Source organism: Drosophila mauritiana, chromosome 2R (genome assembly GCF_004382145.1).
Source record: "Drosophila mauritiana strain mau12 chromosome 2R, ASM438214v1, whole genome shotgun sequence".
Taxonomy (NCBI): domain Eukaryota; kingdom Metazoa; phylum Arthropoda; class Insecta; order Diptera; family Drosophilidae; genus Drosophila; species Drosophila mauritiana.
Genome location: NC_046668.1, coordinates 16111840 through 16128571, shown reverse-complemented (window position 1 = coordinate 16128571; position 16732 = coordinate 16111840). Strand labels below are relative to the sequence as shown.

The following is a 16732-nucleotide window of genomic DNA, read 5'->3' as shown; positions in this document are numbered from 1 at the left end:
GCTCTTTGTTTGTATTGTGACGAAATCAGCTGTTGAACAGGGCTGCATAATACAAACCAGTGCTGCAGCACCCGAGAACTTCAGGGCTACAGTCACCATAATCTTGGCGCCAATTCAAAAAAAAAATTCCAATTTTATTAAAAACATAGATATATATATATTTGCTAGCTAAATGATCATGAGGTAACACCAATCTTTGGCCTTATAGCATAGGTTCAGGCTTGCACATACGGAAACGCGTAAAAGTAAATCACGATTTAATACACTTACTAGGTGGTAAATACATTTGGCTTGGGTGAGAACATTATTTATAATATCCGCTTAAATGCCATGGGCGTGGCTAGTGGCTATAGCTATGCCTCGCTGATGCTGACCCATTCCAGAGTCATAGGAACAGTTGGCCGCTGGCTCCATTTGATGCACTTCCGCCGGATACCAGTGACTGTGTGACTCCGGCAACTGATGGTAACTAAGATCCGCCGAAACATGGGTTTCGCTTCGCGTGGACTTCGGATAGGATTGCGGATGCAGAGCTTGCCAATCCATGCGTGCGGAAGAGGTGGTTGATGGTGCAAATGCTAAACTCCGGCTACTCTGGTGGAACTCAAAGGGCCAGCTCTGCAAGACAGTATAATGTGGAATGTGTGGATAAAACAGGCATAAATCATAGGAGTTGAGGAAACCACAGGGGCTATATATGGAACAATATGACGACAACCCATCCCGAGACAGCGCCATTGTTTGTTTACGCAACTTTGATTGTTTTTAGTGCCCACCCCCGCCTCCACGTCTAGATCTACAATAACAGCCTCATTAACGGATCTATAAAAACATAAACAGCCAAACACTTGCGGACAAGAGACACTCATTTGTGTGCCATACAAAGAGGGATTGGAAATGGGATATAGGGATGCTAGGGCTAGCGAGCAAATAGCGAACCAATGGGTTGTTCCCAACAGATCATCTTGGGCGCGTGGATGGTATAAATTCGGATAGGGTCGGGACTCTCCGATCCGATCCGATCTGATTTGCCACCATATGGGCACAAGACGGAGCCGTATTTGCTGAATTTTTCACGCATTCGGTGGGTAAACAATTGCATCTATTTGGATAAGTTGTGCACGTCATGAATCTTGAGTGATAGATTGTGTAAACTCCGGCGGGAATGGATGAATGGATAAACACGGTTAGACAAATTTTAATTACAATAATCCGAGTGGGAAAACTACTGAGGACGACAATTTCCCTCGCATGTCATTCACTTTGTCGCTTCAAAGCATCAAGAGCATCTTTAAAAATAAAAAATAAAAGCAAAGACTAACTAGTGCCCCCCATCCAGATCCGCAGGTCTGCGTTACCATCTCCGTTCCCTGCCTGCTCCTCCAACGGCCTGTCACTCATATTTAATATTTTCGAAATTCACAAAAGTATCGGATTACAGGAAAGCAAGGCAGTCTGAAATCACAAAATGTGATTTCGTTGTTCTAGTGGGGGGCCCGGCTGAATGGCTGACTCCGGTCATGGGATGTGGATGTGGTTACGTTTGTGGTTCACCTCCACCTAGAATAGGTGGAAATACTTGTCGCCGCATCGCGTCGGAATCACCAAGCAGATGTTGCACCACATTCCTTTGGATTTTGGATCTATATTTCGCTAAGATTGCGTTGAATTACCCCTATAAGTTGAGTAGTATTACTAAATACTTAAGTTTCTAAGTTAATAACAGTATCATTCTCTTAGTAAAAGTTTTACCAAAGGATAATTTCCACTGGAAAATGGTAAAATTTTCCTCAATGGCTTTACAAATAAAAGTAAAATTTTTATAGTCATCCCCAATACTAAACATTCCATAAAAAGACATAAACTTATAAGAATCTCGATCAGCTGAACATTACTTCTCAATTAGACTGAAATCCATGAATAAACATTGATCTTGCGCGTATCACTGGGCATCCCCTGCGACACCTGTCATTAACTGACGAGATCCACCTGAAGTGGCCGGCTCATTAATGCGTTCCCGTTGCCGAGCCGCGGGTGCAGTGCATCGTTAAGTGGTGGCAGTGACATCACTTATTCGGGCACGGGGATCGCAATTGCATGACACTTACCATGCCGTGTCCGTTGTTGTGGAAATGATAATTGCCTCCACCGGACGAATCTGCCATGTGACTTGTGTCCAGGCCTTCGGAACTGGTGGTGCTCGAGTGGCTGTGGTTGAGGCTGTGGTGCTGGTTGTGGTTGTGCGGATGGTTCTGCGAGTGGCTGCCTGTCTCCACGGCCGTAATTAGCTGCTTGATATAGAGCGTGGCCAAACGCAACGTGTCCAACTTGGAGAGCTTTGTGTCCGGCGGAATGTTGGGCAGCTTGGTCTTCAAACGTCCGTAGGCGCTGGATAACACCCGCATACGCATCCGCTCCCGGGCATTTGCCGCATTTCGCTGCACCGGCGGCTGGGAGCCTGGAAAATCAGAAATGTAGATCATTATTAACATTTTGTAATGATTAATAAGAAACAAAAGTTTCATTAGTATTTATAAAAGTTTTAAGATACATTATAGATACCTTCAGAAGGTATGAAGTTTCAAAAAGCATGTTTGTAATATAAAGCATTAACTTACTAAGGCAAGTATAAACAAAAACAAAATGCATTTAGACTTATTCCATGTGAAGTATATTAAACTCAATTTAAACAGCATAATAAGTAATGCTTTCTGTTATTATTATCATTATTCTAATTATCATTTAGAATTTAGAGCTTAACACAATTTAAAAATTATTTCTTTTCCGGAAACTTGAGTTCAGGTGAATTTAGTATTCAGAATTTAGAAAGATTTAAAAGATTCAAAAGAACTAAAATAAAGAAAACAAATTCGAATTCGAAAGTACATAATGAATTTACAAAACTTGCTAAATATATTTACAATGTCTAAATTTTTAGGCGATTTGTAAGTGTTTTTTTTTAATATACCTACAAAATCACCTATAAGTTACAATCAAACTCACTTTGAGAACTGGCGTCCTCATCGAAGTCGTCATCAAAGAACTCCGTGGGACTGGAACTGCGCTTCTTGCGTGGCATTGTTCAAAAACAAGTTGGTATCACAAGTATCACTTCGAATATTTTCAAATTGGATATAAAATTCCAATCACTGAGTATTCTCACTTAAAATCGAACCGAACCGAACCGAAACCAATCTGTGAGTCGAATACGTCCGATCTGCGTGGCACGTAGAGCACTTCTGTCAAGGGTTACGGGGAGAGCCTCCTTTTTGAGCACTCTGCTCCGCAGTTTGCAGCTCTCCAGATTCCGTCTATTTCTGGCACCTCTGGTGGGCGTGCCTGCTCCGCAAACAGTCCCAATTGGCGGAGGAATCCGGACACATGGTGCGATCGGCGGTCTCTTTCTCGGTTGTTTGCCTTCTGGCTGCCACCACATTGGCCACACAGTGTTCCTCCGTCGGTCTGCGGGAAAATTCAAAATGAAACACTCGGTTTATCCGGTTCACTCTGGGCGTTGGAGTGGGAATGTTGAGCCGTAAGGATGTGCGACGGGCGAGTGCGAAGCGTGCCAAGACTCCGGCTCCAGATGGCACCACCTGGTATACGATCTCGCAGTGCATTTGGAAATAGGCATTAATGGCAGATCCGAAGAGATTATAATCCTGGGGTTCAACTGCGTATCCTGTTTGGGGTCGCGATGGTTGGCATTTGAGTATGGGTCCAACATTTGATTGCTTATGGTGGAGAATCTTCAGTTCCGAGAACGATTTAGTCTTATCAAATTTTCTACGGGAATCCGAAATACTCGAAAATATATATACATATATGTAGGCAAATTTATAAAAATAACAACTATTGTTTAAATTATAGAATTTACGTTTTCTTTTAGTAATACATTTATATTTATGGATTATATTAGCAAATAAATGGGTTGGGAAGCCGCATCCCTATTTAATCTAAACATTTACTCAGATTAAATTGTTTTTTGACCTAGGAAGCTGCTAATAAATTTTACAACTTGCCACGCCTCCGAACCCAGATAAGAATCGTGCTGTGACCCCAAAACATGGCCTTGATTAGGGCCTCCAGTCATGGATGGAACGTCACCGGCGGTGCAGGTTTATCAGGATGCTGAACCATGGGTTATCCGATCAATTCAGCGGGAGATTACCATGGTGGGATTGTGTTTTTAACTCGAGAATTCAGTTGAGATTCTAAAGTCGTTGCGCTCGGCAGTTTTTGAGATGTGGCGCCATCGCATCCTGCAGCAGGCTTCGCGCCGTGGAATCAGCAAGCAAGTGAGGGAATATGGAGGAGCTCGAAGGGAACCAAGTGGATCCCTGCCAGGCGCAGCAGATGTTGTGGTTATTGGCGGTGGTTCGGCGGGTTGTCACACACTGTATCACCTGGCACGACGTGGTGTCAAGGCCGTGCTCCTGGAACGCGCCCAACTTACGGCCGGAACCACCTGGCACACGGCTGGATTGTTGTGGCGCCTGCGTCCCAACGATGTGGATATTCAGCTGCTGGCTAATTCACGTCGCATGCTACAGCAATTGGAGGAGGAAACGGAGCTAGATCCGGGATGGATTCAAAATGGTGGCATCTTCATTGCTCACAATGAAACGCGTCTGGACGAGTATCGCAGACTGGCCACTGTGGGCTCAGCTTTGGGTATTGAAAACCAAGTGCTGAGTCCGGAGGACACCCAGAAGTTATTTCCCCTCCTCGATCCGTCGGCCTTTGTGGGAGCTCTCTATTCTCCGGGTGATGGTGTCATGGATCCGGCGATGCTGTGTGCGGCCCTCAAGAAGGCAGCCACTAATCTTGGAGCCCAGGTAATCGAGAATTGCGGCGTGGATGATCTACTGCTGGAGCAGACTGCAAGGGGTAAGAAGGTGGTGGGTGTTTCCACGCCTTTCGGGGACATCAAAGCTGAGAAGGTAGTGAATGCTACAGGAGTGTGGGGTCGTGATCTGGTGGCCAAGCACGGCACCCATCTTCCCCTGGTGCCCATGAAGCATGCCTATATTGTTTCCGAATCCATTCCGGGAGTGAGAGGCCTACCCAACATCAGAGATCACGATTACTCCACCTACTTCCGCATCCAAGGGGACGCCATCTGCATGGGTGGCTATGAACCGAATCCCATCCTGCTGGAGCCCGTGCCCAAGGACTTCCATTTCGGACTCTACGAACTGGATTGGTCTGTGTTCGAGACCCATGTCGAGGGAGCCCAGAAATTGTGTCCCAGCTATGCGAAATATGGCGTGAAGAGCACGGTTTGTGGCCCGGAATCCTTTACACCCGACCACAAGCCCTTGATGGGTCCGGATCCCAACCTCGATGGGCTCTACCACAATTGTGGCTTCAATTCAGCGGGCATGATGTTTGGAGGTGGTTGCGGAGAGCAGACCGCCTTGTGGGTCATCCAAGGTCAACCGGAGCTGCCCATGTTCGGCTTCGATCTGCGCAGATTCACCCAGGAGCAAGGCAAAGCCATCCAGTGGATCAGGGAGAAGTCGCACGAGAGCTACGTGAAGAACTACAGCATGGTCTTCAAGTATGATCAACCACTGGCGGGTCGTGATTTCCAAAAGGATCCACTTCACGACGAGATGATGAAGGCAGGCGCCGTAATGGAGGAGAAGCAGGGTTGGGAGCGGCCTGGTTTCTTCCTGCCCACTGGTTCCAAGAAGGCGGTGGTTCAGCCCTATGACTGGTACGGAAGCTATGGCCACCAGAGGCACAAGGACAGCGAGTACGAGAGAGTTCTGGATGGGGATCTTCACTACAGCCGCTTCTCGGAGCACCACGATCTAGTAAGTAGCTCAAGTAGCTTATCTGGAAAGCCTGAATATTAATATATATCTTTCAGATCGGATCGGAGGCACTGGCTTGCCGCAATAACGCCGTGGTCTTTAACATGAGCTACTTCGCCAAGCTGCTCCTAGATGGTCCACAGGCCCAGGAGGCCGCTGACTGGCTCTTCTCCGCCAATACCAACAGGGATCCCAGCAAGTAAGTCCCATGTGTTGATATACACATTTATAAACCTTTCTAACCAATTACCACTTCCCTTTCAGAACTGTCTACACCTGTGCTCTAAACGATGCCGGCGGAGTGGAGGCGGATGTGACCATTTCCCGCCTAGCGCCCGGAACCGGAGAGGTCTACAATCCCAAGTTCAATGGCCAGGGCTTTTATATTGTGGCTGGCGGCGCCTCTGCCTTCTACACTTATAGCGCTCTGCTGGCAGAGATCCGTAGAAAAGGATTCAATGCGAGCCTCAAGGATCTGACTGCCGAATTGGGTGTTATTTCTATTCAGGGACCGAACAGCCGAAAGATCCTGCAGCCCCTCATCGACTGTGATCTGTCCGATGAGCACGTGGCTCCCAACAGCACTCGATTAGCCAAGTTGGGTGATGTGGGCCTCCGCTTGCTGCGCGTCAGTTTTGTGGGAGAACTGGGCTACGAGCTTCATGTGCCCAAGAAGGATTGTGCTGCCGTCTATCGGAGTCTGATGAAGGCGGGAGCTGGACAGGATTTGCGCAATGCGGGCTATCGTTCCCTGTATTCCCTTAGCAGCGAAAAGGGCTATCATCTGTGGAGCTTCGATCTGCGGCCGGATGACACGCCCCTGGAAGCTGGCTTGGGATTCACATGCCGCAAAACGGGTGCAGATTACCGTGGCAAGGCGGCCATCGAAAAACAGCGAGCTGAGGGTCTAAAGAAGCGACTGGTCTACTTGACGCTCCGGGATCAGGTGCCCATCTGGGGTTTGGAGGGAGTCTACCGAAATGGCGAACCCGTGGGCATACTGCGACGAGCTGAATATGCATATACGCTTGGAAAGTCCCTCGGTCAGACATACGTGTCCCGACCAGATGGACAGATCATCGATGCTGATTACATTCGGAACGGGGAGTACGAGGTGGACATCTTGGGCAAGAAATACCGCGCCGACTGCCACTTGCGCAGCCCATTCGATCCCACCGGCCAACGGGTTCTCGGTAACTATGCATCCGAGTCCAAGTCCAATAAATAAAGATTAGTCTCTTCCACTTCCAAGAACTCGTTTACCCGGCGTAGGGAATTTCTCTCAACCTTTCTCTTTCTGGCAGGGCAAGACGGTATTGTTGAAGTGCCTGCCTTAACATATATGAAGGGTCATAAATTAGATTCCCCATGAATAGGGAAAGGTTCGAAGAAAGGTCACGGTGTAGGCAGACAGGCAGTCTGCGAATTGGTCGGTCACCCGAAATGGTTGCGGTTACGGCTCAATTAATTTCTGTGTCCAACTATTATGACATCATTCTCGGTTTCCGCGAAGGATATGCCTTTCCAGACGTAATTCTAGAGCACTTGGTCTCCTCGGCCAGACAGAGGGTCGCCACTCAAGTGGATATCTTTGCTTAAATGATATTTCATAAAATTGTGATATTGATGCAATACTTTCAGCTTATAGATAAACTAGGTTCTTCAGGCCTCGATGGTTACGGTGGAGGCCGTATTGGAGGGACTATCGAAGTGGCCAGCTACCACCTCCTCCAGCGACAAATCGAACTTGAAGATGGGACGGAGATCGTTGTTGAGTCGACAGACGACTCCGGCGGAGGCGATGTTCCAGTTCCAGCAGATCATGGCGCAGTTCAGCGCCTCCAAATCGCCCTTCATCGAGACAATATTCTGATGGGGATGCAAACATTATTATCTATCAGATTGTGTGCATTAAGGGGCCCACTTACCATGGCCACTGTGTAGTCAATGGAGTTGATCTCCTCGCCCTTGATAACCACCAACTGGGTCTCGCCATTCTGGTTGTTCAGGAAGCGCACCACCTTCTCCTTGAGATACTCAGCCGATGCATAGTCCAGCTTTTGCTTCACATCCACCACGCTCACTTCGTGACCATAGATCTGGTAGATGATTTATGATTTGTTGTTGCATCTAGATAAGATAGGATAAGCTCACCTTCTCCAGTTTGATGTCTACATGTGGACGTGCACTGCTATATAGAATGTATACCATGTTGGCAGCAATGCCACACAGTATTCCGTACTCCAGACTCCAGAACATGCAGGTGATTACAGTGACCACAAAGGGAAACAGATCCTTCTCTGGAAAGTTAAGACATAGCGTTAGAAGGCATAGCTAGAAAACTGTTTCACCATAAACTCACTCTTAGATTTCCACATGTCCTTAATCTTGTGCAGCTCCACTAGCGATATCATCGCCGCTATAATAATTGCAGCCAGCGTGCATTTGGGTATAAAGTAGAAAGTTTGGGTGAGGAATGCCAGTGCCATGAGCACCAGGGCACCGGTGACTGCTCCTCCCAGTGGTGTCTTCACCCCACTGGCATTGTTCACAGCCGTGCGCGTAAAGGATCCCGTTACGGGCATGGAGAGCACAAAGCTGCCCATGATGTTGCACATACCCAGTGCCACCATCTCCTGCGATGCGTCTACAATTTTTCCCTTAGCTGAAAATGTAGAATTCCTTAGTATAAATGCTTTAGAACTAATTGAAGTTATACCTACAAAATGCCTTCGATATGGCTACTATTTCCAGGATTGAGATCAAGGGAATGGAACCCAAGGAAGCGCCGACAGTGCTGATCATCTCGCCGAAGGAAACGTACTCTCCATCTACGGTGGTGCTAAAGGGCGGCAGCCGGAAGGGCGGCACTCCGGCCGTAATGTTTCCAGTTACCCGGAAGGGTTGATTCCCATCTCGACTGAGGATGTAGGCCAAAAAGGTGCCAAAGATCACAGCCAGGGCGTTCCTGGAGAGTCCAAGGTACTTCCAGAATATACGGTTGCCCCATTTGATGTCTTTAACACGCTGAAAGTATTTATAAATTAGTTAAAAATATATACAAAATATAATGCAACCATCAAGTTAAGTTAATAAAGCAACTAATTTTGAAGAGCCAAATTTATGCTGTATCTTAAGGTTCTTAACCCGAAATCAAAATCAATCGGCTGCCAGAATTTTGTTGATTGGCTTAAATTGATATCGCAATTTAATAAAATTTCGCTTTTATTTCCTTCTCACCGTCATGAGCAGCAGGAACACCAGAGATGAGACACCCAGCAGGGCATCCCATAGCCTAATTGACGTCAAGTGGGTGAAGAAATTCTTCCAGGCGGGCAGTAAATCATTCGAAGGACCTGTTTTCAATGCATGTCAATTTTTCAGGTAGTTTGAAATTTCGAAACAATAAAAAATATTTAGGAACTCACTGGTCAGACCCACGATGTTGTTGATCTGGGCACTGCCAATTGTGGTGGCCGCCGCCATGGTGAAGCCAGTGATCACGGGAATCGAAATGAACCTGACCAGTACACCCATGTTGAGCAATCCAAGGAGAAGTACAATGCAACCAGCTAGGAAACACACCAGCACCGCGTAATCCGGACTGATAGTGGCATACTGGTTGACCATTAGAGCCATGATGGCGGTTGTGGCTAAGTGGATGTTGTGAAATTAGCACTGATAGCTGAAATTTACCCCAGATCGGAACTCACCAATTGTGACATCTTTGCAGGAACCAAACACGATGTATGTAAAGCAGCCCATGAAGGCGGAGTACAAACCGTACTGCGGCTCCAAGCCGGCTACCACTCCATAGGCAATCGCCTGGGGAATAGTCGTTAATCCCACCGTGAATCCCGCAATGAAGTCCTGCATGATGTACTCCAATCGGTAGCGAGGTAACCACTTCAGGATCGGGAACTTGTTGGTCACGGTGGACGGACGACACAGCTTGCGACCGCCATCCCTGATTAGCGAGCCCACATTGGGCAGTTGCTCCCGGTACAGATTATCTGTGAATCCAAAACATGCCTTGGATGAGGAGTATTTATGTATGCCAAGATAACCCCTCCCCGTGCGGGGCTAATCTTGCCTGGCAGCAAGTTGTCGATCAGTCGCTTATATTGACTTTGGGCTGGTCATCTTATCGCCCGACAGCCTGGACTACCCCACGCAGATAAGGTGCATTCAGATACTCTTTTATGAATTGGCACGTATTTTATACGATTACAGCCCCCACTTTCTCACCGGATCAATCGCTGGAGGCGTAGCAAATGAACTGACCCTGATCGCCGCGATCGCTGCTTCCGGAAAAACCCTGGAGCAGTTACTCACCCTCATCGGCTCTCATAGCGGGTGGCTCTCCAGCTTTAAACCGGGCTGTAGTTCCGAGAACGATAGGCAAACCGGCTGCGATGCAAAGGCAATGGCTGTAATCGAAACCGGGGAGCTAACGCGTCCGCTCAGCGTGCTGCTCCAAACGCGACTGCCGCTTCGATCGCCGTCGTCCAACGGCTTTAGAGACCGAAAGCAATCGCGTTTGCACATTCTGGCCATATAAGATTTACAAGCGCAGGGACCGGTACCGCCATAACATGTTCGCTCTGTTAGTCCGTTGATAAACAATTACAAAGACAACCTTAATATTTGACTAATGGCATGGCCGGCTTATTTATATTAAGATAGATTAAGATTTATATTAAGATATAAATAATTACAAGCTAATGAGTGGGATTTGGTTGATTGTTTTAGTTCTCGCTGCTCTTCCAGATTTTAATGGCATATGAATTTTGTAGGGCGCCGCTAGCAATCACATTTGCCGTGGGATGGCAATGGGTGCACAAAACGTGGTCGCCCTCCGTGCTTATCTTTTGGACCAGCTCCCTTGTCTGCAGATTCCAGATGCAAAGCGTATTATCCTCGCTGCCGGAGACAATCCAAATGCCACCGGTGATGGAAAAGTTGGAGTTGGAGCAATATAACTGATTCATATGCCCGCGATAGATCCTCAAGCACTTCGACTTGTTGTAGTTCCAAAGCCTAAGGGTGTTGTTTAATGTGGACGACAGGATGTAGCGTCCGTTCGGTGAAAACTTCACATGACCGACTGGGATGTTGTCAACGTCAACGAGAGTCTTCATCGCATGTCCGGTACTAGAGTCCCACAAGCGTACCAGTCCATCAAAGCTGCTGGTGACAAAAATATTGCCTTCGCGATGGAAGTCCACCGATGTTATGGGATCTTGGTGGGCGTGGACGATTTCGAGCGTTTTGCCAGTGCGGACATCCCAAAGGCGCACTGTTTCGTCAAAGCTAGTGGAGGCCAGCAGATTGGACTGCGGATTAAAGCAGCAGGAGAAAGTGTAACCGCCATGCCCCTCCAAAACTTTGACGCAGAGCTTGCTGCGGGCATCCCAGAGACGCACGGTCTTGTCATCGCTGCAACTGGCAATTAATCCAGCCGCCGACCAGGCGACATCGTTGATTCCGTTTTCGTGCCCGGCCAGCGATTGAATGCATCGGGTTGCGCTCAAGTCCCAGAGCATGAGCAGCATGTCGGCGGAGCTGCTGACCAAGTTCTCGCCACATGAACTAAACTTCAGACCAGTAACGCTGCCACTGTGACCGAGGAGCGAGTGCTTAATAGAGTAGCCCGGAGACACGGAGCTCTGCAAAAACTGACTTGGCCGGATAGGCATCTTAAAGGAATCGAAAGCGGCCTCCGGGATTGCGGTTTCAGTTCCTGAATCTCCAGGAGTCGATGCTGTTTCAATCAATTCCATAATTTTATTTCTTTAGGTCAATTTTAATTTCTTACGAGTTCTGCGAACAATTCGAAAACTTGGCGATGACGATGACAGTTGCTGAACTGCCAAATGGTCGATTATATTTTGTAAAAGGGGTTTTCATTGGCCTGCCAACTTTACCCAATTGTTTTTGGCGCCCAGTTTTAAGTTTTTATAATTATTTTAAATTAAATACCTACAAATGTTGAGTCGGTTTCTAATTATCGCGAAAAAAAAGTACACACCTACTGATAATTGGAAAGAACGCATCATTTCTATTCATTAAACACTTTTTTACAATATTTGTCAAGTGCACACAATTGTTAATTGCTTCTACAACTACTTATAACTCATTTAGTCAATATTTGTTTGAATTCCCAGACAGGGGGCGTAAAAAATCAGACTGGGAAATGTAAGCAAGCCCAATTAATTTGCGTTTTAAGGGAGTACTTATTTGACGACAGGGTGCTCTATTTGCGCAGCTTGTTATTGTTATGCTGTCCAGACTTGTTAACCAAACATTAAACAAATGGCCGGTGCTGTGCCGTGCCGGCAATTTGTCACCTAATTATTTGTCGACTCTGCTAATCTTACATATGGGCAAAATTGGAGAATGCGCGATAATGAAGTCAGTGAACTTAATATTTGCATGGTAATTTAACAGACCCTAGTTTATCAACCAACTTAAAGTTAATTTTTAACTTAAATTTTAGTAACAGTTGGATTTTTTCTGCACATATATGCACCTTTATTATGTTAAAAAATTTGAATCAATGCATTTTTATACTAAAAATGTGTGCTAGTACTAGAAAGAATTAAGATTATTTATAATAACTGGAACGCATTGCGTTCGACTTTTTTTTGTCGAAATTTATTTTTATTATTAAAAGTCTAATTTCTTCATTAAATATTATTGATGGTATATTGTAACGGGTAATTCAAATGATCAACGGTCACACTAAACAGTGTAGCTGCCAGCTGTCATTTAAAATTCAAGTAAAGTTGGCAGCCCCTTGGCGTCTGAAAAATAGCGCGAAAGGAAGAAAACTAAAAAGTTATCTCTTCACCCACTTAAGCAGCGCAACATGGACAGCAAGGAGGTTTCGGAGGTGCCAAGGCGTGAGGTGCGCTCCTTCCTGATGGCCCGGGATCCCTCCATCGACCGCCGATTTCGACCGCGACCAAACAAAAAGATGCGCCTGTTTGACAACATTCAGGAGTCGGAGGAGGAGAGTTTTTCCGAATACTCGGACACGGAATCGGAGTACAAGTACCAGTCGAGCGAGGCGACCGAAGGTGCCTCCTGCGCTACCAGTGCGGCAGACAGCAGCAACTTGGAAACGGGTCCACAGGTCTTCCTGCGTCTGCGTCCCGTGAAGGATGCTTCCAAAGCCTACATAGTCTCGGAAGAAGCAAATGTGCTGATCACCAGCTGCAAAGTGGACTCGACCAGCAACAATGTGAACCGCATGGAAAAACACTTTGGATTCACTTCCATCTTTGACAGCACCGTTGGCCAGCGAGACATCTATGATGCCTGTGTGGGTCCAAAAATTATGGAGGAGGAATGTGTGACCATTATGACATATGGCACATCGGGGTCTGGAAAAACATATACCTTACTGGGTAAGCGAAGAAGATTTGCAACTTATTTGCTGGGCAATCGTTAATTTCAATCCATTTTGAGGCGATGATGTGCGCGCTGGAATCATTCCGCGTGCCCTGGAAAACATATTCACCATTTACCAGGACACCGTCTTCCGATCACCCAAGCTTAAGCTAATCAATGGCAGCATCGTATTCCTGCAGGACGACGCCTCGCTGAAAGAGCTGCAGATTCGGAAAAAACTTTTAGACTTATGTCCGGATATCAGTGCCCACCATCAGCGTCTGAAGCAGGTCATTGACGGCGACCACATGTTCGAACCGAAGGCTTCCACAGATGTTTCCGTCTTGGTCTGGGTGTCCTTCGTGGAGATCTACAATGAACTTGTGTACGACCTTCTAGCCATTCCGCCGAAACAGGACAAGCTTGGGGAGGTGCCACGAAAAAATTTGAAAATCGTGGGCAACAAGGGCCACGTGTTCATCAAGGGCCTGACCAGTGTTTTCGTGACGAGCAGCGAGGAGGCGCTGCGTCTGCTCCGGCTGGGCCAGCAGCGATCAACGTACGCCTCCACCTCGGTGAATGCCAACTCCAGTCGGTCCCACTGTGTCTTCACTGTGGACATACTCAAGTACAATCGGTCTGGAATCACCACACAGAGTTCGTACAAATTCTGCGACCTGGCGGGTTCGGAACGCGTGAACAACACGGGTACCTCCGGCCTTCGTCTCAAGGAAGCAAAGAACATAAACACATCGCTGATGGTGCTGGGCCGATGTTTAGACGCTGCCAGTACAGTTCAGAAAAAGAAAAACGCCGACATCATTCCATATCGCGACTCCAAGCTAACAATGCTGCTACAGGCTGCTTTGCTGGGCAAGGAGAAATTGGCCATGATCGTGACGGTTACGCCTCTGGATAAATACTACGAGGAGAACCTGAACGTTTTGAACTTTGCTTCCATCGCCAAGAACATCATCTTCAAGGAGCCCGTAATAAAGCAGCATCGCGTCAGCTACTGTGGTTTCATGGAATTCTCAAAGATGTCGACGTGTGAGGGTGGCGACTACACCAAGGAACTTGAGGACGAAAACGTACGCCTGCAGTTAGAGATCGAACAACTGAAGTACGATCATGTGCTGCAAATGCAGCTGCTTGAGGAGAAACTGCGAAGGGAACTGACTGCCACGTACCAGGAGATAATCCAAAACAACAAGAAGCAATATGAAGACGAATGCGAGAAAAAGTTACTAATTGCACAAAGAGAATCAGAATTTATGGTTAGTGAATATAATAATTTAATACATTAGTAGATAATATAAACTATATATTTTACAGCTTTCCTCTCAACGCCGAAGGTATGAAGAACAAATAGAAGACCTTAAAGATGAGATAGAGGAACTTAAGAATCCCGCAAGCGACACGGACATTTCTGATGATCCAAACGAATCTAAGTCTCCCATCGAAATCATCGATGATGATTAGTTTCTTTAATTCACAATTTTTAATTTGTTAAGTGTTAAGTGATTTTAAAATTTAAATTTGAAACTTGATATGTTGCTGAGTTGGCCCCGTTTTCCAATAAACATGTGAATGATCAGAGAACTAGTGACACAAATAAGGTTGTGATTCTGTGCCAAGAAACTTCGAGTAAGAATACCAGAATCGCAAGTACCATAAACGTTCCGTACGCCTGCCACATCCACAGAAAATCCACAATCCGTAGCGAGGTAGGGTGCTCTCTTTCCTTTAACTGCAGGCTGGGATCCTCCAAACCGGACAATCCAGCTGCTGTCATGTCGTAGTAGTGCATTCCCACCCAGAAATCATAGAGTCCATTGGCATTTACCTCCAAAATGAGTTGGCTGACGGGCTCTGTGAACAAGGAACTCTGCGGCCATTGGAATGAGAGCAGCGCCAGGGACCACAGGCAGTCATCCGTGGAGTATATAAATAGCTCCCGGGTGAAGCGCTTCTGCTGCTCACTGAACAAATTCCAATACAATCGGGAGGCAAAGTAGGCATTGCTTGTGTTCCTTCCATTCCTCAAGTGATTGTACTCACTCACATTGACCACCAGCATGGGCACACGCAGTTTCATCAATGTGGGAAAGTCTTCCTCGGTCGTAACCAATGGTATATTCGTGCGCCGTAGACCAGCAAAGCTTCGTGCTTGAAATTGCCGCGGTGGATGAGCCATCAACGTGTCCAGACCCGCTCCAAAAATGCTGCTCACATTAAGGCCCACTATTCCAAGCATCAGAAATATCAACCTGGTGGAGAAGCTTCTCGACAAGGGCAAATTGAAGGATTGTCCCAAGATGCCGCGTAAAGCTTTATCATTTAGCACAAAGTCCACCAGACGCACATCGCGATGGGTCGTGTTCCGAAGGAGATTCAAAGCCATTCCATAACTGAAAACAATAACAATAGCCAGGAACATATTGGAAACACTGCTCAGTATAAAGTAAATATCCTTAATTGGAATTCTTCTGGCCACCGGTACCATAAGGCAGACGTGGGTCACCTCCATGGGATAGCTTGTGCTGGTCAACTGCTCGACTCGCTCCATTATCGTCAGACTGGCAGGAACATCAACTGAAAAGCTCTCGCTCAGCTCCTTGAGGGCAGTCGCATTCAGAAAACGTCCGGTGGTCACCTTCTTGGACAGCTGCAGCGTGGCGTTCAGCTTCCACGACAGCACATGAAAGAAGCGTCCTACAGATCCGGCTAGGATTTGCTTACCCGTTCGTCTGTCCACGTAGAGAACAGAACGCGGAAGCCATTGGTCGGGCATTACAATCAGAGGGTTACCGTGCATGTTCGGAAAATCCTTGTCGAATATAGTTGAAGATTCAAGAGAGCGATACTCCGTTCGGAAGCTAGGGTATAGGTGATATCTATAAAAGTAGCGATGTTCGTCTGCAGCTAAAAGTCCAACAATGTTCCAAATTCGGCGATGGTAGCACGTTTTGAAAATATAGTCCATTCTAGTTCGATCTGAGACATTGTTTGATATATAGACAATCTTCTTTTGAGTCGGAAAATCCATTAGCGAATTCGTAAAGTTCTCGAGTAACTCCAGGTCCTTTTGTAGCTCATGTCCAGGCAGGCAAGCTACGTGTAGCGGCCGGGAAAACATCCGGATGTTTATAGAAGTCTCGCTATCTGAAAGGATAACCACTGGAATGGTTTGATTCTGAAGGATATCCTTTGCCCAGCTGTGCGGACAATAATCAGTACGAATCATTATCACTGAGAGCGAGTGCTCCGCTGCTGCTCTAAAGATGAAGTCCACAGCGGATCCCGCAACCAGGACGGGTGCCCATAAAACTATTCCTGCTATCACTGTCCACATTTCCTTTCACTTATGTTGCTCATCATTCTTAGCTCCTTTATTTATATCGTGCGGGAACTGCTCCAAGTTGAATGGAAATGCCTCGTCAAGTTTTTCACGCCCTCAATGATAAGACACAATTCGCATTGTTTGTAATATGCATATCTCAAAATATGTATTC

The 16732-nt window shown here is 46.7% G+C and overlaps 6 protein-coding genes across 6 annotated transcripts; 2 read left to right on the top strand and 4 right to left on the bottom strand.

Moving 5' to 3' along the window:
* Window positions 1-169: 169 nt before the first annotated feature.
* Window positions 170-3235, bottom strand: LOC117136488 (neurogenic differentiation factor 1). Its single transcript, XM_033297427.1, has 3 exons — window positions 3004-3235; window positions 2109-2458; window positions 170-618 (listed from the first exon to the last, which is right to left on the bottom strand). The coding sequence occupies exons 1-3, from the start codon at window positions 3077-3079 to the stop codon at window positions 322-324; spliced, it is 723 nt and encodes a 240-aa protein (XP_033153318.1). The 5' UTR covers window positions 3080-3235; the 3' UTR covers window positions 170-321.
* A 959-nt stretch (window positions 3236-4194) lies between these two features.
* On the top strand, window positions 4195-7073 carry LOC117137353 (sarcosine dehydrogenase, mitochondrial). Its single transcript, XM_033298751.1, has 3 exons — window positions 4195-5822; window positions 5879-6021; window positions 6087-7073. The coding sequence occupies exons 1-3, from the start codon at window positions 4245-4247 to the stop codon at window positions 7048-7050; spliced, it is 2685 nt and encodes an 894-aa protein (XP_033154642.1). The 5' UTR covers window positions 4195-4244; the 3' UTR covers window positions 7051-7073.
* A 330-nt stretch (window positions 7074-7403) lies between these two features.
* LOC117137354 (sodium-independent sulfate anion transporter) lies at window positions 7404-10294 on the bottom strand. The gene is made up of 9 exons (XM_033298752.1): window positions 10158-10294; window positions 9536-9835; window positions 9251-9475; window positions 9063-9178; window positions 8546-8849; window positions 8185-8487; window positions 7977-8122; window positions 7751-7921; window positions 7404-7691 (listed from the first exon to the last, which is right to left on the bottom strand). The coding sequence occupies exons 1-9, from the start codon at window positions 10171-10173 to the stop codon at window positions 7485-7487; spliced, it is 1788 nt and encodes a 595-aa protein (XP_033154643.1). The 5' UTR covers window positions 10174-10294; the 3' UTR covers window positions 7404-7484.
* Window positions 10295-10466: 172 nt separating this feature from the next.
* LOC117136733 (WD repeat-containing protein 5) lies at window positions 10467-11664 on the bottom strand. Its single transcript, XM_033297763.1, has one exon. It carries the CDS (start codon window positions 11603-11605, stop codon window positions 10571-10573), a length of 1035 nt encoding a protein of 344 aa, XP_033153654.1. The 5' UTR covers window positions 11606-11664; the 3' UTR covers window positions 10467-10570.
* A 940-nt stretch (window positions 11665-12604) lies between these two features.
* LOC117135648 (kinesin-like protein subito) lies at window positions 12605-14819 on the top strand. The gene is made up of 3 exons (XM_033296032.1): window positions 12605-13234; window positions 13296-14494; window positions 14553-14819. Exons 1-3 carry the CDS (start codon window positions 12694-12696, stop codon window positions 14697-14699), a joined length of 1887 nt encoding a protein of 628 aa, XP_033151923.1. The 5' UTR covers window positions 12605-12693; the 3' UTR covers window positions 14700-14819.
* LOC117135649 lies at window positions 14777-16648 on the bottom strand. The gene has a single exon (XM_033296033.1). It carries the CDS (start codon window positions 16570-16572, stop codon window positions 14812-14814), a length of 1761 nt encoding a protein of 586 aa, XP_033151924.1. The 5' UTR covers window positions 16573-16648; the 3' UTR covers window positions 14777-14811.
* Window positions 16649-16732: the final 84 nt, after the last annotated feature.